The sequence below is a fragment of the Osmerus eperlanus genome, chromosome 3 (genome assembly GCF_963692335.1).
Source record: "Osmerus eperlanus chromosome 3, fOsmEpe2.1, whole genome shotgun sequence".
NCBI lineage: Eukaryota > Metazoa > Chordata > Actinopteri > Osmeriformes > Osmeridae > Osmerus > Osmerus eperlanus.
Window position 1 is genome coordinate 4,513,707 of NC_085020.1, and position 23,282 is coordinate 4,536,988.

Consider the following 23,282-nt stretch of genomic DNA (forward strand, 5'->3'; position numbering starts at 1 on the left):
GGTCAAAACAGCCTTGCCATGCCATGGGCGTCATCCTCTATGGAGAAGCAAGGACAAATTATGTTTTGCAGTCAAAGTGTTTTCCTTGAGATAGAAAATGAGGTTAACAAGAGTTCCTATTTCCGACCTCAGTTTAATATCAGTCTAAGGTTTTCCAATTAGATGGCCCTGGTAGCTAAGAATTTCAAGGCAATACCATTACAACTTTTTTCCCTCTAACCTAACATTTGAAAGCATTGATCTCTCCTTGCAGGGCCGACTCAGTTCTGCGGCGGCTGGTTCCCAATTACCTACACAGGCTCATTCGTCTGACAAAAGCTCTCTCCGAATACGCACACAGGAATGCAGAGACTTCCCAAGACAACTCAGCCGAGGTAAAGTTGCAGGCTGAACAAAAGGTTAGGGAAACCAGAGTCTGGGGAACAAAGAGAGGCGGGCTGTGCGGGGTCAGAGACAGCACAAAGTGATTTACCACCCTGCCCATCCACCGGCCTCTGTCTGTCTGCATAGGCCTGGTCTCTGGTGGGCAGACTAAAGACCTTGCTCTTCCAACAAAAACACTGTCAGAGATAGCCCAGTCAGCCGTGAAATTGATTTTGTATTAACAAACAAGGGGATCTGTTTCCACCATCCTGTTAATCAAATCATTTCGAGGAATGAGGGGAAGATGAAAATAAAATCATTAACTTCCAACAGTAAATCACGTTCACTGCCAACCTGTTGTCCCATTAACCCTGAAACCTGTTCAATAGCTAATTAAGGTAATTACTTCAGGCATGACACGCCACTTAATCATGAATGACTGGCTCATTTATAGTGGTGGCTTCATTACCATTGGCAGCCTTCACTGACGGACTCCCCCGTCCTCTTCACACTCAGGAAACACTGAGGGAGAACTTGACAGAGTCTCCCCCGCCATGTTGAACAGATGTCCGTACAGGGCTGGGTTGGATATCAAAGCAAAACTTCAGCAGCAAGCTTATGGTAATTCCACCTACCCACAAAAGCCCTCGGTGGTGTTTTCCTTTATATAAACAAAGACTGATCGCTTGCTTCTGACTTGTCGAAAACAATACATAGCATAGACAATGGATGCCGTCAGCGCCCCAGATTAGCTCAATATAGACGGACAGCCTATTACATTTCTATTGACTTGCATACCGTCTTTTAGTGGCAGAATGAGTCTTGACTCGCTCTGGTACTGTCCATGGTGCTGAACACGTACGCTCTTTATCTGCTCCTCTCTTTATCTCCCTGGCCTCTCTCTGTTTCTTCACTATGGTTTCTCTCTCTCTCTCTCTCTCTCTCTCTCTTTCTCTCTATCTCTCTCTCTCTCCCTCTGTGCCCACTATGGTCTGACACCTCCCTTGTCAGCAGTCCCCATCTTGCTGGGTGTGACAGACAGAGGTGCTGAGGGAGGCCCTTGTAGTGAGATGTCCTGAGTGGGACTATTGATCTTCCTGTTTGTCTCCTCTGACTGCGGCAAGGCTGGGGTTGATACTAGTAGGGATGGCTCCCTTTAGCTCAGTTCTCCATCCTTACTCCCCCCCCCCCCCCCCCGTCCTCCTCAGCCCTGTCATGACCACACGGACCAGTGAGGAATACATGGCCTGCTGCTCAGAGAGGCAGGGCTCTGAAGCAGGGTTCTGGGAAGGCTGCTCATCCTTGCACAGTTAAATGTCACTCTCTTCCCTCCGACGCACATCAATAAGAGAGGCCGGCACTGCAGGACACCTCTCTCACTCATTCCATTTCCATTTGCAGCCATGAATACAAATTTCTGGACGATCTGCCACTCTGTCAGGCGGAGGGGGAATTTCACACAGCCTCCGTACTGAAGTCTGCAAATGCGGAGTGACATTAAACACCCGCAATATATATTTCCCCTGCAGCTGACAGACACCAACTCAAAGACCGGCAGGAACAAAAAAGCTCACCTCAGACTGGTGTGATGGCTTTGACTTTGATCTACCTTCATTAGACAACAGCAGCAGACAGGTTTATTGCTGTGATTGCAAGTGTGGCGCCTTAATTAAAAACAGCGGTAGTTACCCTCCCCTAGACGTTGTTTATCTTCTTAACATAAAATGCACAGCCATTCATCAAAGCCCTGTATAAACAAGTGCCTGTTTGTGTTATCTTATCAAGCATCAGTGCTAAGGACCCAGGGGAGAAGGGTTCTGTGCCTGTGCTTTTAAACAATTAGAGTGGTTGTACTACAGGGGAGCGAGGAGGAGAAGGACGCCAGATCAGGTACGCTGCCTTACTTTGTGACACTGTGCATTTCAATGTAAATGTCAGAGTGCTTTATCCCAGACTAAGACTCCCTGTGGACTAAACGTGTTTTGCATGGAAGCAGGCGACGAACCCGCATGGCATATGGCAGGGGCTTCCACACTTGACGTCTGCTTGAATATTCAGGGAGTCAGTTGGCTGAGCGGTGAGGGAATCGGGCTAGTAATCCGAAGGTTGCCAGTTCGATTCCCGGTCATGCCAACTGACGTTGTGTCCTTGGGCAAGGTACTTCACCCTACTTGCCTCGGGGGAATGTCCCCGTACTTACTGTAAGTCGCTCTGGATAAGAGCGTCTGCTAAATGACTAAATGTAAATATTCCTCACCCTTCGCATATTGTCCATGTTGACATTTCGCTTCCTTAGAGTTAACATCCCAGCTTGGTGCGTCTCCGCCGTCACGCCGTGTTATGTGGAAGCGGTGGCCGTCTTTGACTAATGGTGAAACTACCACGTTGTTCCTTCATGCTGTAGTGATATGCATGCTTAATGCTAAAGGCCTGAACTGTGCTCGGATTTCAGCAACAACGAACCACGACCAGGCCATTCTTTCTAAACCAATAAGACAAGGAATCACTCAGTGACAACCCAATGTTAAGCCAACCATTTTGGGATTATCTTGGGGTGCAGGATACTGTAAATGGCTGTCATCGTGAATTAGGAACATGCCAGAGAATATGAAGTTCTTTATGCTCATCCAAGAGGAACCAAAAGCCCCCTTCAACAGCCCCCTTCATGTGACATTTGATCGATACCTACGCAGATGAAGCACTGGCATTTCCAAACCCATTTTCGCAACTTAAAACTAAACAAAAGTCTAAACATGCATTAATATCCTAATGAACTGCTTTACACCTCTGATATGACTGACTGATCCGCAGCATTAAGTGGCTTTTAGCGGGGCCGTCTCCACAGGGGTTGAGGGAACAGTCCCACTGTGTTCAGGGGTCCACTATTACTCTGGATGAGAATGACCCCCATGGAGGGAACCATTAGCCCGGGCTGTTTCTGGCTTTGGGAGGGGCTCCCCTCCGAGCCGTAGGAGGCCTCGCCTCCAAAACAATGGCATGTCTCACCATAGTGGCCCCTCTACCCCCTGCTGAAATGATCACATCTGGTTAAAGTGGCTTCTTGGTAATCAGTTCACACTTGTCAGGAAAGTGCTTATCAAAAGTAATGTTCCTTGTGCGCCATGGGTCTTTGATATAAATGAGTGATTACGGCTTTACCTTGCAAAATGGATTTCTGATAAATTTGTCAGAACTTTTTGACAGCTACCTGAGGCTTATCTGCAGGAACAAAAGCTAGGCTGGTGTTGAATTTTGTTCAAAATATGACCTTGCTGCAAGGATGAAAAATTGAATGGCTCTAGAATTTTCCGGGGCATTCTCTTTGGTTCCTGTAGTTTTCCTCCTTTTGTAGCATAGAATAAATGGATGTGGTTGGGTTCCACTCGCTTTTGGATGGATAGTGAGTAAGCAGAGGGGCCGAAGTCCAGTGTTCCCTGTGGTCTGAAGCCTTTGGTGTTTGGTGATAAATGCCTCCTGTGTGGTAATACTGTGTGATTAAGGAACACAGCCCAAAGTCAGCCCAGTCCTTTCCCTGTTCACTGCACCTGAATCAATCATCTACATGGAAAGGCCACAGCGTCGCTCTGGAGAAGGTTCTCAGCTCAGAGCACTCTGCAGTTAAACCTGCAGACTCGCTGTAAGCTTGTAAACTTATTCCATCTCAAAACAATGCGGTTTACCTCGGATACTGGAATAAAGAATTTGATAACACTTTTCAAAAATAGAATATACATAATTTGTTTTACCCACAGGGAATTGCAGCACAAACATGGTGAGTCAGCAAACATTTCCAAACTAAAATACTCAAGGCAGCTTTAGCAACCATATTTCATTAACAAAAGCTGAACCTTTGAAGCCTTAACCATGGACAAGGTGCCTAATCTGATTGCCACAGTCCCAACCTATTTATACATCAACTGCAAGAGCTTGCTAATTTGACTGAATGTGAATGTGATTGTACTTGCAGTGCAAAGTCTAAGGGAAAAAACACAAAGGAAATGGACCAGTGAGGCTCAAGAGGAGAACTGCTCGGCCGAGTACGTACTTAGCGTCGCTTCTGTTTAATCCTCCCAGTGTGTCTGTGTACACATCCGGTATTCTTGTGATTTCTTGATTAAGGGCGTCATTCACAGCAGAGTAGTCAAGGACTTTGTGTTGCATGTCTTTGTACGGATGGACATGCTCAAATATGGAGATGTGTGTATGTTTCAAGATGTTTGTGGATTGTTTAAAACTGTGAGGGAAGCTGAGTGCATTCTGTGTGAATAGAAAATGAGATAAGCAAAGAATCTTTCTCATACAGTAGTCATTTAATATGATTCTTAAAGGCCAAGCGTATTACCTTAAACTGCAAACTGAACATATTTCATCCAAAATAACATTATACCCAAATAATATTATAATTCTATTATGTAGAACCCAATGTTTTTCAACATGGTCAAAGTAAGGTTGATTGCTTTTTGTTAGGAAGACAAGAAGTTCAGACTTAGTCTGGAACCTTCTGTAAGAGGCTGCAGTCGCCATGGGCCTATTGGAGGGTGGATTATGTTGGTGGCATTAGCAGTCAAATCAATCCCAGTGTATTTCTCTGTAGTCAATATTGGGCCCAGGTAAGACCCATTAGTCATTTTGGCACCCTGTATTGGGCTTCCAGGCCTGAAACAACCTCAAAAAACTCTCTGCCCAACTCCCAACAAACCTCTCAGCTCTCCTCGAAACTAACAAACCTCCCTTCACAAGGAGACTAGGAGCCTCAACAAGCCAACGCACCTGCTTGGATCAGGACCCATGTTCTGCACCAAACACCCTGAAGAAGAACAAGCTTTCTAAGAGACAATTTAAAGTTAATCTGTTCCTTATGAATAATTGGAATATATACAGTCGCTACATCCAGCAATAGAACGATTTCCTGTGCGCCAGCGACTAAAGGAACCCCGGAGATCCCCAGCACCAGGGGAGTTACCCAGCACAACAACTCAGAGTGCAGTAGAAAGTAAATCATTCAGTGCAATGTTCCAGATAGCTGAAAGAAAAGTTGATCCCTGGATTTGTGAATGGGATTTGCAGCTGTACCTAGCTGTCCTACCACCGGAGTCTCAGGAGGACTGTCTTACATTGAGAGACATTGGATTCCTATGATGGAGTTTATATGCTGCATCGCAGGCCCGTAGAGAGACATAATGCTATTTGTTCCACCCCACCACTCTGTGATACTGCAAGATGTTACTCTATTCTCCTGCGCCATTCTAGTGTTAGGGATGGATTTTCAATCCATACTTATTATACTGTGTACCAAGACCACATTTATGAAGCGATATACAGTAAGGCCCTGCTCGAGAATTGATCTGCACTGTACCTTCACATTCCCAATGGGATTTAATATGGTGTTTAGTCAGCAAAACACAGAAAATGGCAGATAAAATGTGTCTTCTATCTGAGTCTTTAATGACAGTATTGCCAAATGAAGGAAATGGAAGGTTTTAGAAACAGTTTGCAAGGTAATGAGTCAGTAAAGCCTAGATCTTCCACTATAACTGCACATACTAGAAAATACAAAAAAACTAATGAGTGTTTACCACTCATGAAGCTTGTGCCTTATGTGCGGATCCTTTGATTCTATGTGCACTGCTAATTCAATATCTGAGATCATCTTGCGAATTAAACCAGAATGCGCACAAGCTCCTATTTATAAACACAGGAGTTTGAGAAGCAATCTGGACAGCAATCTGTTCAGTGAGATCATTCTAGCCTCTCTCACAGCCAGCCTTGCGCACAGCAAATGGAGAGAAATTGAAAGATGCCAAGCGACGATGGGAAGGAGAGAACTTTTGTTTTCACGTTCCCAGTGAGGTTGAGGTTGGAGGGGTGAAGTGTTGATACTGGGCATAATTAAACCAGAAAGTCTCCAGGGCCACTAAAAGCACTGTCAAAAGCTTCTGCAAGAAACCCAGTCACTGTCTGGTCTGATCCATCAATCAATGTCTACATCCCTGAGCATCACATCAAGACACACCCAAACGCACCTAAAATAAGGCCTCGCCACCCGCAGACACCCGTAGCAGCTCCCGGACGATCGTCTCTTCACGTGATTTTCCAACCCTGCGATTAGGATTGCGTGACAGAGAAAAAAACAAGCCTGGGTTAGGTTTCCCCCCTTTGTGGCCAGCGAGTACTGAGCTGAGAGGTGTGAAACAGTGGGCAGCGTGTCACACACTACAGACCGGCCCTGAGTCACCTCTCACTGAGGAGCCACCGCCGTGAAGAGGAGATTAGTTCTCTGTGAAGGTGACTCTACCTGTACTCGGCACGTGCCAAACGCGAACTCGGCCACTAGCTCAACCACTGAATCCATGTCAGAGAGGCGTGGGTCCTCCCTGTGAGCCTCAGTCCTGGTCCCCGCAGCATAAATTACCTGTCAGGACGCCTGGCCCGAATAAGGACAGATGACCTTTCCTCGGGTAGTTATTATAAATCAACTCCCGTGCTGGTTATTCCTGGCAGGGATCTTTCCTCAGCCCTTAAAGGTATCAATTGAGAAACAACACAGCCAAGCGTCTGAGCTGCCGTTTTCCCTGACGCTGTTTGATCTGTCAATCTGTCAACTAAGTAAAGAAGCAGGCATAACAGCCTGCGAGGGAAGTCAATCCTGTGATGCTGAAAACAAAAAGAAATGAAGCTAGACAGGCCATGCCATCACCTGTCAAAGATGCCTGACTGTGCTTCATTAAAATCAGCTTAAGAGAAGTAATCACTTCTTTTTGCAGTATACAGTATAATGAGTTCCCAAGGTCTAAAACGATTGTTAATAACAACAAAGTTTCTACCTCTGGTTGTGTATATTGGTGCACAAAAATGTATACACTGTTTAAAATCAGAGACAGTCAAGCATTTGAAAAAACGAATCAATGGGATGAATACAATCTAGAGCCACTGTTATAACACACCATTCCACCTCACCGGGCAAACAGTCAAGATTATCTGATTAACCCTTGTGTTATCTTCGGGTCATTCTGACCCATCAGTCATTGTGACCCACCGTCGTATTGCAACAACTTTACCGCATACAAAAACAAAGTGAAGCATTTTCTTTTAACCGTTGGGCTGTCTCAGACCCCCCACATTGCAAAGGTTAAAAGAAAATTGTTTTTGTATTGGGTAAAATTGGGTTAACACAACGATGGTTCGTTATGAACCTTTGGGTCATGTGACCCGAAGGCAGCACAAGGGTTAAGAGAGAATATGACAATATAAATTAACATGAAGATAAATGGCCAATGGCCTGTATCCTAATCCCTGTTGTCTCATTATAGTCTGAGGAGATGAAGCGACGCTGGTAGACAGCAGAGTAACACTATTAACACTCTGGAACAGAGAGGTTGCTACTGTAACAATGCTGTCAGTTCTCTTACTGCTGTCATTGGCTGGTAGCATGTTCATATTCATAATTTGTCTTCTTAATTGTGAAGTGAATGAGTTGAGTTATTTTATTGGCATCCTCTAAAGCTGTATAACAAACTATAACTATCCCAGTGACAGTGTGTAACATTCCAAGACTACGTATGCCTCATCATTATTCAAGGACAACGACTACTGGATCAGAAGGTGAAACCACAGAACAAAAGTCTGTAAATGTCCTTAATTCCCAGGGCCACTGTTACCATAAATGATAGCTCCTTCTGTTCCTATTCTATACTATTACACAAGAGTATGTTTCAGTTCAGGTAAACCATGTTTTTTTCAGTCTGGTCTACATAACCTGCTTAGCAGTTTATTGACCAAATCTTGCATTTCTAAATTGCAGAAAGGATGATGAAAATGCTGTTTTAACAGCCATAGCTTTTATATAGTAGTAAAGAAAAACAAAGACTGCACCGTGACAGTTGTTTAAGCTCGGTTTGACTGTACCCTGGAGGCAGTTAGCTGTTAAAAGAGAGGAAAAAGCTGATCATGCAATTTTCATCTGCATATAATGAAGGAATATATGACAAGCTTGTTTTACTGAGCTGCCTGTTGGAAGTAAACAAGGAAGTAGAATGTGTTTCTCCGTAAGTAGGCAGATTTAGCAGAGTTAACGGCACCTCTGGTAATTGAGCATGTAAAAGCCCAGCCACACAGCAGGCGTCCGGGGAACCCAAGGGGCGTCTCTGAGTCACTCCTGCTGACTGACTCCCATCACTTTGATAACTGCATTTAAGATTAAAGATTAGATCCCAATGTGCTGACACACACACACACACACACCCTCCACTCTCTGAAGCAGACTGCTGAGGAGTGAGCTCACCCTGATCAAAAGGAGATTGGAGTCAAAGAGTTCAACTTGACAATTATGCCACGAAGCTCTACTTCTTCAAGCCAAGTACAAATACATCGGCACACCTTGAGAGGAGAACACCAGGATCAATACAATAACTGATCAAATGATTCCTCGGAGAGAAGGACCCAATCAGATCGACCTTCTGAAAGGGCTTCAAGGTCCCATGGCTACTGATATACAGCCACTGATACCGACAAAAATGTGATGCCTCATCAATATGGTACTTTATTTTGCTTCTTCAACAAAATACTCTGCTAACAACCACATACCTGGACAGGTAGTTCCTGTCCCGTCTTCGCACGGAGCAGTTTTGTCCGACCACAGCAGATCAGGGAGGTTGTAACGCACGCAACGAGCCGTGGATGAGGCCTCAGACTGGAGCCGGTAGGCTGAAGTCCTGTCCGGAATCTGGTCCAGGGGACACCCTTTAATCACAGTCTAAGAGCTGAATCAGACTATTGGAGATTCATATTTGCCAGACCAGCAAATATTTGACAGCAGCATCAGAGGCTCTGTGCGCCTATTTTGGCACGCTGCAACCATTTCATTACCCAGAGTGGCTTTTAGAGGTAGACTATGAGGTCTGTAGCATACACTTTCAGAAGAAATAACATCAAATATGCAGAATGGCTGATAAGCATGCAGAGGTTTCTATTTTCCGCCAAATGTAAATTTCCTGGCCAAAGACTGCAATCTCAATCAGAGCTAAGCTTTTTAATCAATGTGCACAAAACAATATAATAGAAAGGCAAGTTAGGACACCATTTTGGTTATGTCACAAATCGAACTCTGGCATAAAACTGGAACTCTAATCGTCTTTTAGCTTAAAACACTTTGCAGCACTAAATTAATCTTCCTCAAAGTGACAACAGATTAAAAGTTCTGAAGTACGGACTAGCTAGCAGTGCTTCACAGCCTTACTGAGATACACATCAGAATCATAAATCAAACATTCGAAAAACCTACGATCATTTTATTCAGCAACATTAAGTAAACTGCTTTTTTTATGGTGCTACTGCTGTGGGATATCCCATAATAACCATGAGAATTGCAACGATGGCGATGACCCACAGAGTAATCACCCTGCCCTCCATCTATAAAGACGCTTTTGAATCACGTAGTCATTAGTGCAGTACATATCCCTCTTTAAATTATATTTAATCACACCTTCGTTGACTCACTTTTATTTTCTTTGTCAAGCCAGTGAACAAGTGCTTGACAGACGCTGTAACACCTCCTATCTAGGTAACACTTTATTATCGAACCAACTGGATTACAGTTTAGGCCTGCCAGCAATGACGGCTTGGATTAATGACACATGAAAAGCAATCTCCACACCCTGAGAGTTGAGGGCTCACAAGGGCACACTCAACTCCACACATAATAAACATCCCACAATGTGGAGGAGCTCTGAGCTCGGCCCACGGGCCTGCTGGAGCGACCAGGGCTGTAAATCTGGATAACTTTACCTCTCTGGGTCCATCTGTGTTCAGAAGACAGCTAACAGCCCTGCTGCTGTTTCAGCATGCTGGACCGGGCCATGGCTGTGGCTCCCTTCTGTTTGACTGAACACAGAGTTCCACAATGTTGACGCCCTTCGCTGAGACATTTTCCAGTTCATGCATACCTTATGCTAAAAGGACTGACTGGCTCCCAAGTTCAGCTTTGGAGAACCTTCTTTCCCCAAAAGTGCACCTCTATTTACATACATGGGGCTTTCTATTCCGGTCCTGACCCCAACCACGGCCACTTAAAAAAACTATATTTTAATAGAGTATCGGAGTACCACAGAAATTATTATGTGACAGAATATTGTCCTATTACAACTCCAGAGACAGAGTAGAACAGTGGTAAAAAAAAAACAGTAGTGGCATTTGGACCTGGTCCAGGTCACTGTGGTCTTCACCCTGCATGTCCAGACAGATGCCTAGCAGAGGTCTACAGTATGTAGTAAGCAGGTGGTGGAAACAGTAAGACATACTGTAAGTCTGGTCTTTGGAGCAGTAAGCGGTAAGGGCCACACAGTAATTGCAGCCCTATCTGCGTTGGCTGTAATGAATACAATATTATGTTGGGTATTGCTCGGGAGGTAGTGTGGCTGGAGCATGTCATCGGTGTGCCTGGTGAGTAATAATGGCCCATTACTGCTGCTGCAGGTGCCTCATTACTCTGATTGGCCTGGAAATGAAGAGGTTGTGAATCTATACTTTTCTAAATGTCCAAGGGGAAATGCTAGAGCAGCTATTACTGTACTGCACGTAGCATGGGTTGAAGACACGCATACCGACAGAGACTAACACACACACACACACACCAATGCTGGAATCGAAAAACTAATGGATTCAAAGCACTGAGTGCTTCTACTGTACTTCAATGTCTCCATACCTGGCTTTTTGTTTAACACATATGAAGTTGTTTTTGTATATACAGGACTGTGCAGAAATCTGAGGCACCCAATATTTGATACATGAATATTGTCGTCCACTTATTTTTCAGAAGAAAAATCTTAACTGTCACCAACAACAAAAAAATCTATACTGAAAATGGAAGCAACTATGGAAGTACACACAAAACTACACAGGAAGATGCTGACAAAGTCAAAGATTGCTAATCCATTTAAAAAAAAACACGTTATGACTGTAATTAGGGCTGCGTTCATTAGTAAATCAATGAAACGGAAGTTTCCAGCTTGTAACTTTGCATGACCAAGTCATTTGCCGGGGTTAAGCTTTGATTTGCCGTTTCACCAAGTTTGCAATGGCACTGTCAATAATTAGAAGAAGGACAGAGAGTCTGGGTAAATCAGGAAAGAGGACAGAATCCACAGCAGTCTGTCTGGCTGATTCCAGAGTTTCTCTGGTGGTGCTTTAAAAGGCTCCACTTGGTTGGCTTTGCTGCTTTTCTCCAGGAAGCAGCGTTTCCCCGGGGCAGGTTTCTGTTTGAGCTGTTGAGTCTTGGGGGTCATATGTTTTGTGGCTGTATGCTGCTCACGTTGGACCAGAAGCCCTCGCAACAAGGACAGAGAGGAGCAGAGGATGCTCTCTATGAGGAAACACAGAGGGAGGCAGCTTGGTGTTCTGTTGAGAAGTACCCTGTTGGCTACCATGTTCTCAGTAGAATGGAATTATATAAAAAACATAATGGTGGTCTTGAACAGTATTTTTTGTTTGTACAGTAACAGTACAGAATAAACTGCATGGCCTGTAAAGATCTTCCATCGACATCAATGACAGGATAGACATCAAGCACAAAGACCGGATCACTAGAGATACTTACAGCTAGAGACACACCCCTGTCATCAGGTAGCTTTGATTTGACATGACTCAAGCAAGAAAAATAAATGCCCATTATCTCCTTGCGTGAGAAAAGCTGGTGCCTGGCTCTCATTACGCTCTGGCAATTGTAAATCATGCATCCAGCCACTCTCATATTAACATGCTGCTCTCAACACCGAAACATAAGAGGACAGCTCTGTGGTCTCCCTCTCCCTAAAGCCCCAGCTGATACGCTGGCCTGCCTGCTCTGCTGCTCCCCTGACTGGCGACACACTCCCACAGAGCCCCACTGCAGGACACCAGCCTGATCTGCTCTGACACGCCTGACCTTTCCTGGACCGTGCGACCGGCTCTCTGCGTGCCGCACCCTGCCCGGCTGAAAAGGCCACGCCACGCCAGGCGGACTGCGCCTCCGCTGCCCCACCCCCGACCCCCGTAGCTGCCATCTCAGGGCTGTCGGTGGCAGGGTGACTGGCCTGGACAGCCAGCAGACAGTCACTCCGTCTGAGGGGCTCTCGACCGTAAAACAAGGGCATGCTATCTGTTTTTGGCCGTGAAAAACAACCTCAATGCAACCCAGAACTAGTGAGCCTTGTTGAGCAGTCGTGCGACGTCCTGAGGTAAATTTCAGATTAGTGAGGTGAATTAGATGAGTGCTGGAGCTGTAACTCGTGGTTAAGTGAGCTGTTATTTGTGCAGCTCTTCATGTTATGCCTCAATTTATTCATTTAAAGCGTTGCATTATTAAAAACCTATATTCATTTCTGAAATGATGACCATTAGTAGACAATTTCACCACATAAAAAGAGACTACACCCAGACTAGAGATAAAAAACCATCTCTGTACAAAAATTTAAAAAGCCAACGCGCTGCATCGCTCACCAACACAGGCATTACAGTGGCATTCAGTTTGGTTGAGAGCACAGTAGCAAGTGACGTTTATATCTCAGGACTAATGTGCTTCTGAAGTCCAGGCCCCTTTAGGAGCGAGGAGAAGGGCCGGAGCAGGGAGAGAACAGAATAGATGCTGCGACTGTGAAACGAGGAGCTGTCGCATCCAGTAGGCTCTTTCCACGAGTAAAGGAAACACTTGGCACTGCAGAAATAAATCATGTGCTCATGTCCTTGCAGTTTAGTGCACGATTGTATTTTTCTTCTTCAAAGCCTATAGGAATTTTCTCATCTACAAACATTGCAGTCCCAGCATTAAATCTGTTTTATAGGTGTAACTTTTTTGGGGCTTCTTATCACCATTGTCTGGAACATACAGTATAGTCTCTGGGGAAACTTATAAATGCGAGTCTACAGAGTCTACAGATAGATTTTATTTTTTTAAGAATGAATGAAAGAATGATGGTCATGTTAAGTTAATGTTGTTTAATAAACAAACAAAAAAACAAACTACAGTAGTATCTGTATAACTCATATTTTGTGGGGCATACAAATCCTAAGGTAATTATTTTGGTTTATTGATTAAATGCTCATTACTGAATCCTACTGAATGCTTAATGAGAACAGTAAATATTACTCTAGGTTACTCTAAAATTATGCCCTATGTATGAGGAATTTATGACATGTTGAGATGTGTATTAATCATCAAGAAGATAAAAAGCAACATTATAGAAACAGACCCAGCATCACATCAGTCGTCTTCTCCAGACTTCAAAGGCCGAGGGGTGAAGGTGCACGCCTGCATGAGAGTGTGAGTGTGTGTTGGTCTACTGGCCAACTATTTTAACCTCTTTAAACTAAAGACTGGACAAAGATGGATTCCCTCGATCATAAGGATAAAAGGCCACTGAGAAAAATCGATCCCTACTGCAAGCCCTTTACCGTCTATCTATGTTGGGTTTGAAGCTACTGGGTCTGGTTGATTAAATTCTGTTTTGTGACTTTTGGATTCGAAGCATTAACATTTATTACAGTACTGCAACAGCAATGAGCACACTCCAAGACACTCAGTACTGTATAATTCATATACTTGCTCCTAACTACATAAGAAGCTGTGATTGGAATACTGTACTCTCAGTTGACTCACACCATCCATTTCAGTTACAGGACGTAGAAACATTTTCAAGATATCATTCATCCCTTTTAATGAAGGATGCAGATTGGGCTTTCATTTCAAACACACACTTATTCAGAAAAAGTTTAATTGGCTAACCCCATCTAGCAAGTCTGTATTTCTGCACTCATTGGACATCAAGGACTACATTGTTTGTTATGAGTACTTAGCTTAATCATGAAGTCACTCCAGTTGTTAACATTGATTCAGAATGTACGGGTTTGTTAGCAAAGGTGTTATACCATCTAGCTTTGAGGTTATTGTGCTTTTTATGGGCTTGAAGACTACAAGGCAACAGCAAGGATCTGTGCAGGTTCTGGGTTTTGGAGGAATGCGATGATCTCACACATTGTTGCACAGTGATGGCAGGTCATTTCAAGAGCACGCTCAAGAAAAGATAAGGGGTGGATAGCACGGTGAATGATAACAACAGTATTGTTATCGTTTTCATTATATCACATTGTTATTTCTACTTACTATTGTAAGTAACTACTGTAGAGATTTTCTTGAGGAAAACATTTTGAAAAAGCAAGCAGATAGTTTGGAAAGACAATTACCCTTGAGAAAAGGAGGTTGCCTATGTATAATAAATAAAAAACAGCCCAGGTGAAAATTATAAATATGAAAAGATTCTACCACAGGTAATTAATAAGATGAAAAGATTAAAACTGAGTAAATGGAGGACCACCATGTAGTATCAAGGCTTTTGTTTGTTTAAATGACAATTATGAAGTGGTTTTATCAATAAATCTCATGGATTCTCAGAATTTACTCTGAACCTCCCTTCAATGCAATGTTGTGCACTTTGCAAGTGGCCCACACAGATACAGTCAGGCAGACAGACAGACAGACAGACAGACAGACAGACAGACAGACACACAGACACACACACACAAACATAATAGGAGTATACCTTCGATTCTTCTGGGCTTCCTTCTTGTCCATGATGACGGGTACACAGTTTGTTAGTTCTGTCCAGTCTGCATGCAACCCACAGCTCCAACCGGTAGAGAACCGCGAGAACAGCCAAGATTCCTCTTTCCCCGGTCGGTGGCATGTGCATTTCTTTTGCCCAGGCTTGCAGTCGCAAGGCTGCTCCAAACGAATATTCCTAACTAAGTGCCTTCCAAACGTTGTTCCACCGGTTTTCTGAATGTGCAAAAACACTATCACATCATCTCCTTTGATGTTGAATTCCACGTGCCGCTCAAGGTCTCGCTCTGTGAAGTTGAATTTTGAGGGCAATTTAGGCGGACTGTCTTCCTCCAGGTCTTGATCTCTGTAAAAGTCATCTGTTGTCCGATATGGGGTGGAAAGTAAACTGATCCCTTTCAAATTTTCTTCAGTTTTAAAGTGGCAAGAGTTGCTGCCAGCCGGACATATATACTGATAGCCTATCATTACAAAAAGAACAGCTAAAATAGGAACCAGGAGTAGTTTACTGGATTTATCATCCATTATAACGAGCAGGTGTTTTTTTCCATTAGTGGGAATAATTACATGAGGTATCTTCAAGAGCGGCTTCTTGATACACCATCATAATGATTTCTATGGATGTTATAAGTGCCACATGTTGATCACACACGGTTTATACTACTTGGTAACGGTATACTCTGAGAGGCATAATCTGGTCTAAACAGGTAGCCTACCTTTATGTTCCTTTAAAACACCGTACTCCATGTCCTGAGCACACTGTGTAATGTAAGATTTGACAAACACCTCAATGCATTTGGGTTACTTCTCCCGGTGGATGTCCAACTTCACAAGCGATATTTCAGAGCTGCACAAAAAAGACCTCCCTATGCTTGACTATCTATAGTTGGAATAAGTCATCTCTAAATATGACTTACTCTCCCGTCGAATTTCGACTCATCACCAATCTGAAGAGTTGTCTGCTAGGATTATGCAGCACAAACGTCGATATCTTTCACCGACGACACGCACAATTTCATACACATGCCCAAAGCATGCGTATGAGGAGGCGAGCGACTGCGGCTTTCGATTACAGTGGGATGGAATCTTCTGTAGCATCCTCAGAATCCCGGTTCTTGTCACTGTACACTCTACTTCGAAGATGCTGTGCCGATGGACAGAACACGTTATGCACTTGTCGTTGCCTATAGCTATCCTTATCTGAAAAAGGCAGACGAAGCAGATAACGTTCAAAACCGTATTGACATGGCTTCAGTTCTATAAAGACACATTAGATTTTAGGAAACTAAGCGATGAGTTTGCATCATTACCAGCCATTAAGAGAATAATTGAGGTCGTTTTATGTCTCGAATTAAGATGTATTAGTCTTTCAGGAAAGTAAATAGCATTAAACTAACATTGTAAGTTTGACTTTATGTAAAAAATAGGAGTAAAATAAATTATATTAAGGATAACCTACACGTGGGCTATTCAAATATAGTTTAGGCTATTTCATTAACATGTAGTCTACATGTATAGTGGTGTCTTTGTTAGTCCAGGATGCAATTTATCAGAATTAATTTAGGCACCATGGACAGTTCCAACCCAGGCTAAAGTTAACTATCATATGACATATCATATCAGTCATATGACTGTACAGTAGGCTTCGAATTGTTCAGGAACCGCAAGCAGCCAACTGTGGATAATAGCTTGTTGTACAGCGTACGAAATATTGGTGTGAAAAGTGTTCAGTTATTAGTAGGCTAAATTATGACGGAACAAGGCAGCAATTAAGTCTAAATTCAAAATAGCACATTACATAGACAAATAGTTGCCTAACTAGGGCGCGTATGCTAATGTATTAAATCCAGATTTATTTGTTTGAACACTGCATTCAGAATGTTTCTAAACATTACTCCACATCTAGGCTACACCAAGTAGGCACAGTTGCCTCAAATCAATATCCCCGGTTTGCGAGCTTGAGAGTTCTGAACTAGCGTGGCGCTCATCACAAAAGTAGGTGTCAATAGCATTGCCTGATAAAAAAATATTGTTGTCAAACTTCGTTATTATAAAAAATAAAACAAAATCACACCATACAAAGACGTGTGGTATATAGTATATAATTCGGTGAAAATAATAACTAACTAGTATTTAGTTAAGGGTTGTAAGCACAAAGAACACGTTAGATGTGTATATAGCAAAGGACCTCTCAATGGCAGCGAGCATTTACGGGGTAAGAAAGGATAAGACTACGTTGTCCACATTTCAACGAGCGAAATTGTGACTTGACATGGATTTAATGTTGCAACATTTGTCCGCAGTAAAGGCAGCAGACTATTTAGTTTACAAATTTTGATCTCACTAAAATCGCTGCCTGAACGTTCATTCATAAAGTACCACTCAGGCTTTCAAACTGCTTGTGGTTCAGATGAATAGATGCCTGAATGCTAGCTAAATTTAAGTACAAATACAAGTAGGATATACTACTACTATATAATTGAAACATTGGCATGCCACAGTAAATGTATAATGTCTGCATATCCATTTTGTCATTCCATATCTGCCTGCACCTATCCATTAGCATTACCGCTACGTGGCACAAAGCCTAGTCAAGAGGATACAAGCTGATGATGATTGTTGCGGTTGGCCCTAAATCTCATTTTGTAGGCTACTGTATTCATTTGATCTGATCTTTTCATTTCAGAGGATGAGAAACGTCTTATTGCTGTCACTGTTCTTAATGAACATCCAGCGTGTATCAGCTTCCAAAGGAGTCTCTGCCAGTCTGAAAGCCAAGTGGAGCATGACGCCTTTTCTTTTGGAGACAAGGTGGAGTTTTTTTTGTTGTACGCTACATTTACCTTTTTTCTACACTTTAAAAATATTGTATGCTTGCTGATTTATTTTCATTTTTAACCAAGACCTATAAATACATCGAACTGCAGCTGCATTATGTTGACAGCAATGTTCAGCTAGCATGACCGTAAGGCTAAGCAATTATCTTTAATAGCAAACAGGTGGGTGGAAGGGAGCAAAGTGGGATTAGTAGCTATGCACAGTAAACTGGTACATACAGGAGTGGAGTATTGAAAAGAGGACAAATGTTACATAGGATTTGTTTAGACAAAACATGTTGCTGGTTTTAAAGTTTTTTAACTATACTTTATTGGGTGTGCGTTGCCTTCGGCAAGGGCACAACCTTTGTTCTCTCACATATATTTCTTTCTTTATTATTATTGTTGATTTTCCCACCCATAAGTCTCAGTCAATATTTGGACTACATAGACAACCTAGGTGTCAAAAGTTTCGTCTTGGTAGCGATTGAGTTGCTTGTATTTGTATTTACGTTCCGTTGGACGGTTTAAGTAGAAATTAAGTTTTTGTGGTGAAAAGTGAAGGTGGCTAACTTGCTAGCCACAGTCACTGACGCTATAACGTCACTAACGTCACGAAAACTCGCGTGACTATCTCTAGCAGAACATTAGTTTAGAAGCTCGTTAACTTCTGGGAGATAGCAAGGCTGACTGCTTTACTGCAAGGCAGCTGCAGAAACGCCACAAGCAAAGAGGCCTGGGTGATAACTATTTGCTAATTTTACTTTGTGATATGACACACAATTGTGATGTGTAATGTACAATATAAGCTGATATTATTAAGGAAGTACATCTACTTTCGGAAACAGTAGTCTACTATTTCACTGAAGCATTAGCATCATGACATTAGCCTCTGTTGCCCGGGCAACACATCCTACAGCGGTCTATGATGCATCTGTTTTCAATCATTAAAATAAACATTCCTCACAAATACATTTCCGTTGTAGGATTTATTATGACATTCGATTACAAGTAAACGATTTGTGGGTGAAATTATCATTACCTGTGGTTTCAAACCAGTGTAGCTCACTGCAACGCTGTAGCCTAGTCGCTAACAAAAACATCTCCACAGCTGTTTACAGTACTGTAGGAAGTCAAACGGCGGCACATGTTCGGCACTACCCTTACTTAAATCAAAAGTCTTTCAATAGGTGAAAATATCTGACTACTGTAGTGACTACTAACCTGAACTCCATTGCCACAGCCTAAACGTCAATCTGTTCATGAAAATAATTCATTTAAGCCTAAACCGTACAACGGAACGTTAAATCGAATTCAACCAACGCAATCGCTACCAAGACGAACACAGTCCAGTACTGTACTGGACAAGCTACAATTTACCGGGGCAGCTTGTCCACACAAGGCTATATCGCGTTTTGCCTCGTTACTGACAATGATCGCTACCACTGAGATTTTTATGAATGAGGGATTTTCCCCTAAATAAATGTCAAGCTTATTTACGTTTTTGGGGGCATATTTTCAGTTAGCAGATGGTACTGTTTGAATCGCGATTCCATCTGAGATATCTCAGATGGAATCTGCTGGTAACGTCGTTGTTAGAATAATCTTCAAAAGGTGTTCTTTATTAATGAATGAATGCAATATGAGTAGGCTAAATTCCTGAAAATATCACGAGAAGGGAAAAACTTAAAATGACGTTTAAGTCATAGATATTAGGTCCATTTTACACCGGTCTGCCAAATGTATTCGTTTTGATTAAACTATTAGGCTGCTGATCACCATTCCCTTTTGCAGGGGAAATGAGAAGACATCTATTTCATTCTACTCTTCACTCTTAGTATTTTCAGTTGTAAATGAGCAGAAAAAAATATGCTTTTAAATCTATGTAATCTTTATAAATAATAAGTAGGCTATGCATTTTTTATATAAAATATACAGAAATATCAGTTTTAAAAATGTCATTAAAAACGGACCCCTCTGCAACCGACGCAAGCAGCACACCCTACAATTTCCCCAGAAATTGTACCCTCTCTAGCTTAACATGTTTTACTCATTTGACTTCTTTTGTGTAGTGAGTTCATTGGAGAAGATGGGAATGAGAAATTCTGGCAGTTTGTTGAAACTGTTAAAGAGTTGACAGTGTACAAGAATGGAGGTATGTGAGTATCAATCATGACCCCGACAGTAAACACAAAATAAAATTGTATCAATTGGTTTGGGTAATTCTGTAACATTTCAGAATCAGTGTGTGACCTTCAACCCAATTAATTTACATAAAATAGCATAGATGTATCTCAAATCATCAAATTAAACCTAAACAACATGATTTCATTTTTGTCCCAGCAAGTCAAGTCGGTTTATTTATAAAGCACATTTAAAAACAGCCAACGCTGACCAAAGTGCTGTACAAAGTTGTAAAATAAGGCAAACAACAGACAAACAAAACAATTAAGCACGAGTGACCCTAAACTGACTCGAAAGCCAAATAATAAAAATATTAAGATGAGATCTTAAAGATACTTCAAGATCTTACTGCGCTTCCAATGTACAGTACATTTACATTTAGTCATTTAGCAGACGCTCTTATCCAGAGCGACTTACAGTAAGTACAGGGACATTCCCCCGAGGCAAGTAGGGTGAAGTGCCTTGCCCAAGGACACAACCTCATTTTGCACGGCCGGGAATCGAACTGGCAACCTTCAGATTACTAGCCCGATTCCCTAACCGCTCAGCCATCTGACTCCTCAGTATGGAGTTTATGCTGTACGTTCATTCCTCACTCATTGATACCCTTGGTTGCCTCTGCCGCAGAGTCAGTGCGATCATATTACAACTTGATCATCAAGAAGGCTGGCCAGTTTCAGACAGATCTTCAAGTCAGTCTCTTGAGATTTGCTCTGTCTCTGAGGGCCTACTCTCCAGCAGTCTTTGCATCCCAGCAGGTAGGACCATGTACCATTCGAACCACGGCGCTTACAATCATGTCTAATGGCCACTTGGGCTTATTGAGGGGGGCAAAGTTATTCTTGGTATCATAAAGAGGTTTGCTGTTTAGTAGGGGTTTTTGTGTTATTGTTGGTCATTGGTTGTTGATTCCTACAGTTGTTCTCCCCCTTCTTCTGACAGATTGCCAGTGATGAGCCGCCGCCCAAGGCTTGCCCTGCCTTTGTGTCTATCCATGGTCAACAAAGCTGTAGCACCAAGGACATGAAGAAACTCCTGAAGGCTGCTGCACGCCGGTAACACAGCTTCTCATTGTCAACCCCTCCATGCGAGCATCAGATACTCTGCAGTCCCTCCACATGTTTACTTGTCAGCCTCGAGGTTTTTAACACTGTATTCACAGGACGGATCGCCCGCTCCGATTCTTTCGAAACCAGAGCTTCTAACCATGTTTCCATGTGTGTTTGCAGGCCTAAGCCATACATATACAAGCATGATCACAGATACCCAGGACTCAACAAGACTGAAGTCCCAGTGGTGATTTTGTATGCAGAAATTGGCACTGGGAAGTTCAACTCCTTCCACAAGGTCCTGTCTGAGAAGGCTGTGGAGGGCTCTCTCCTGTATGTTCTCCGTCACTACGTAGCGGTGAGTTGTGGCCCTGCCGTCCTGGTGTCCTTCTCTGGAGCAATGAGACGATTTACATTGAAATTTGACTTCTTATTTGATGTGATTTAAAAGCTAATTGAGCACGTAGAGCGAATATGACCCTGTGTATTGGTTGTTTTGAATACCTGCTAGAGGATTGATCCGAATGATGTAACCTCGGTAGAAATGTGTAGGCCGATTTTACCATTGTATAAATTTGTGTTGAAGAATTTGAAAAAGGCGTATACATTTTAAGGACTATAACTGTTTAGGTTAACTAATAACATCTCCTGAGTTACGAGAGAAGAGGAGTACTAGTTGCCAACTCATTTACGATATTATTATTCCTTTGTAAATAATGACAAAAGCCAGATAGGACTCTTTTCATGCTATAAGAAGAACTGTGAGCCTTCAGTATTTGCAACACTCTGTTCTTGCCTAGGAGCTTGTCAGCTGTCAGGATCGTGAACTCGATCGAGCCTCAGAAGTCTCGGTCACTTATTACTTGGCAGTATTGAGAACATACTCAGTGAACCAGGGAAGAATATTGACATCACCATTTCATACTGTATTTTATTCTAGCCCTGTAGGGATTCTTCTCATAGATTTGAACTGGGTTGTTTCAAGTGACATCCACTGTGTTCTGAGGTCTGTTGTCTTCTAGGTAGAAATTTCGAATTTCTATCTGGATCTGTTTAGCTTCTGTAGCTCGATAGACGTCATCTATTTTCTTTTGATTATGTTCACAATCAAAACGTTATTTGCACCTTGGGATAAAATAAACTTCCCTGGGAGGCAATTGCAGTTGTAAGAGCTACGTGCACAAAAGCCAAGGTCACAACGGTGTACAGCCAGATGGGTTGCATTCTCCGCCAGCGTTTAGGCAGAAGAAAACGTATAACTGTGGACAGTTAGCGTCTGAAACGCAGACGGCCTGGCTCTGTGTGCTGCTGCAGTAATGTGTTCTTTTCAGAGATGCCGGGGAGATCAGCAAGCCACCGTGTAGGTGGCGGAGACGGTGTGCTCGAGCCGCCTCGTGTGTCAGGAATGCAGGGGGAGTCTTTTGATCACGGGGGCATTAGTGTCACGGTTGAAATGTCAGTCTGTGTCCCGTGGCGGGTTCATGTTCACATATAAAGAAGAGAAATAGTTCGGCCGGGTTTCTTCCTTTCAGGGGCTTAGGTTTTGCTCTTGCTTCGTCATCTGTGCCAACGTGTCTGTTCTCCCTTCAGATCATATTCCTTTTGGTTGTTTTTTTTTTCTTTAGGATCCGAAGCCTCAACACATGCTTTTGTCTGGATATGGTGTTGAACTGGCCATTAAAAGCACTGAATATAAAGCTGTGGATGACACCAAAGTGAAAGGTGGGTATCTTCTTGGCTACTTTGTATAGAGAAATAGTAATAAACACCTTATGGGAAGAGTGAAATTCTATACGTTGCCATGATTGCTTTAGATTCAAAAGTGGCTGTAAACACAGAGGAGGAGGACTTTGATGAAGTCCAAGGATTCCTTTTTGGAAAATTAAAGTAAGTCTTTCAACTGTCCTTTCAATAGACATTTTTCAATAGTCAGCTATGACAAGAATGGCCAGTATCTGCGCACATTCCTGCAGTTATAGATTGGTAGAACACAGTCGTTGTCCCACACAAGGCTGCTTGATGAGTCCGAAACGTCTAACTGTGGTAGTCGTTTGAGTGACATTTGTGTCACCTTCCCTGACCCCCCCCCACACACACACACACACACACACCTCTCCATCCCCAGGAAGTCCCACCCGGAGCTTCAGGAGCAGCTTGGGGAGCTCCGGAAGCATCTTCTGGAGAGCACCAACGATATGGCCCCCCTCAAAGTGTGGGAACTGCAAGGTACTCCAGCTCCGTCGAGTACCTCGTAGGTTAATCTGGCTGACAAACAGAACCGGG

At 42.9% G+C, this 23,282-nt stretch overlaps 1 protein-coding gene across 3 annotated transcripts in view; it reads left to right on the forward strand.

Moving 5' to 3' along the window:
• Positions 1-17,099: 17,099 nt before the first annotated feature.
• The window catches only part of uggt2 (UDP-glucose glycoprotein glucosyltransferase 2), a 32,919-nt gene continuing 26,736 nt past the window's right edge, over positions 17,100-23,282 (forward strand). For 2 of the 3 annotated variants that reach the window (XM_062456665.1, XM_062456666.1), the window contains exons 1-9: positions 17,100-17,165; positions 17,637-17,761; positions 19,839-19,921; positions 20,578-20,708; positions 20,893-21,005; positions 21,180-21,357; positions 22,625-22,721; positions 22,814-22,886; positions 23,125-23,225. In XM_062456665.1, coding sequence (XP_062312649.1) covers positions 17,145-17,165; positions 17,637-17,761; positions 19,839-19,921; positions 20,578-20,708; positions 20,893-21,005; positions 21,180-21,357; positions 22,625-22,721; positions 22,814-22,886; positions 23,125-23,225 — 922 coding nt within the window. In that variant the 5' untranslated portion in view covers positions 17,100-17,144. Of the gene's footprint in view, positions 17,166-17,186; positions 17,406-17,636; positions 17,762-19,838; positions 19,922-20,577; positions 20,709-20,892; positions 21,006-21,179; positions 21,358-22,624; positions 22,722-22,813; positions 22,887-23,124; positions 23,226-23,282 lie in introns of those variants that run through there. The other variant, XM_062456667.1, reaches the window with a different exon arrangement.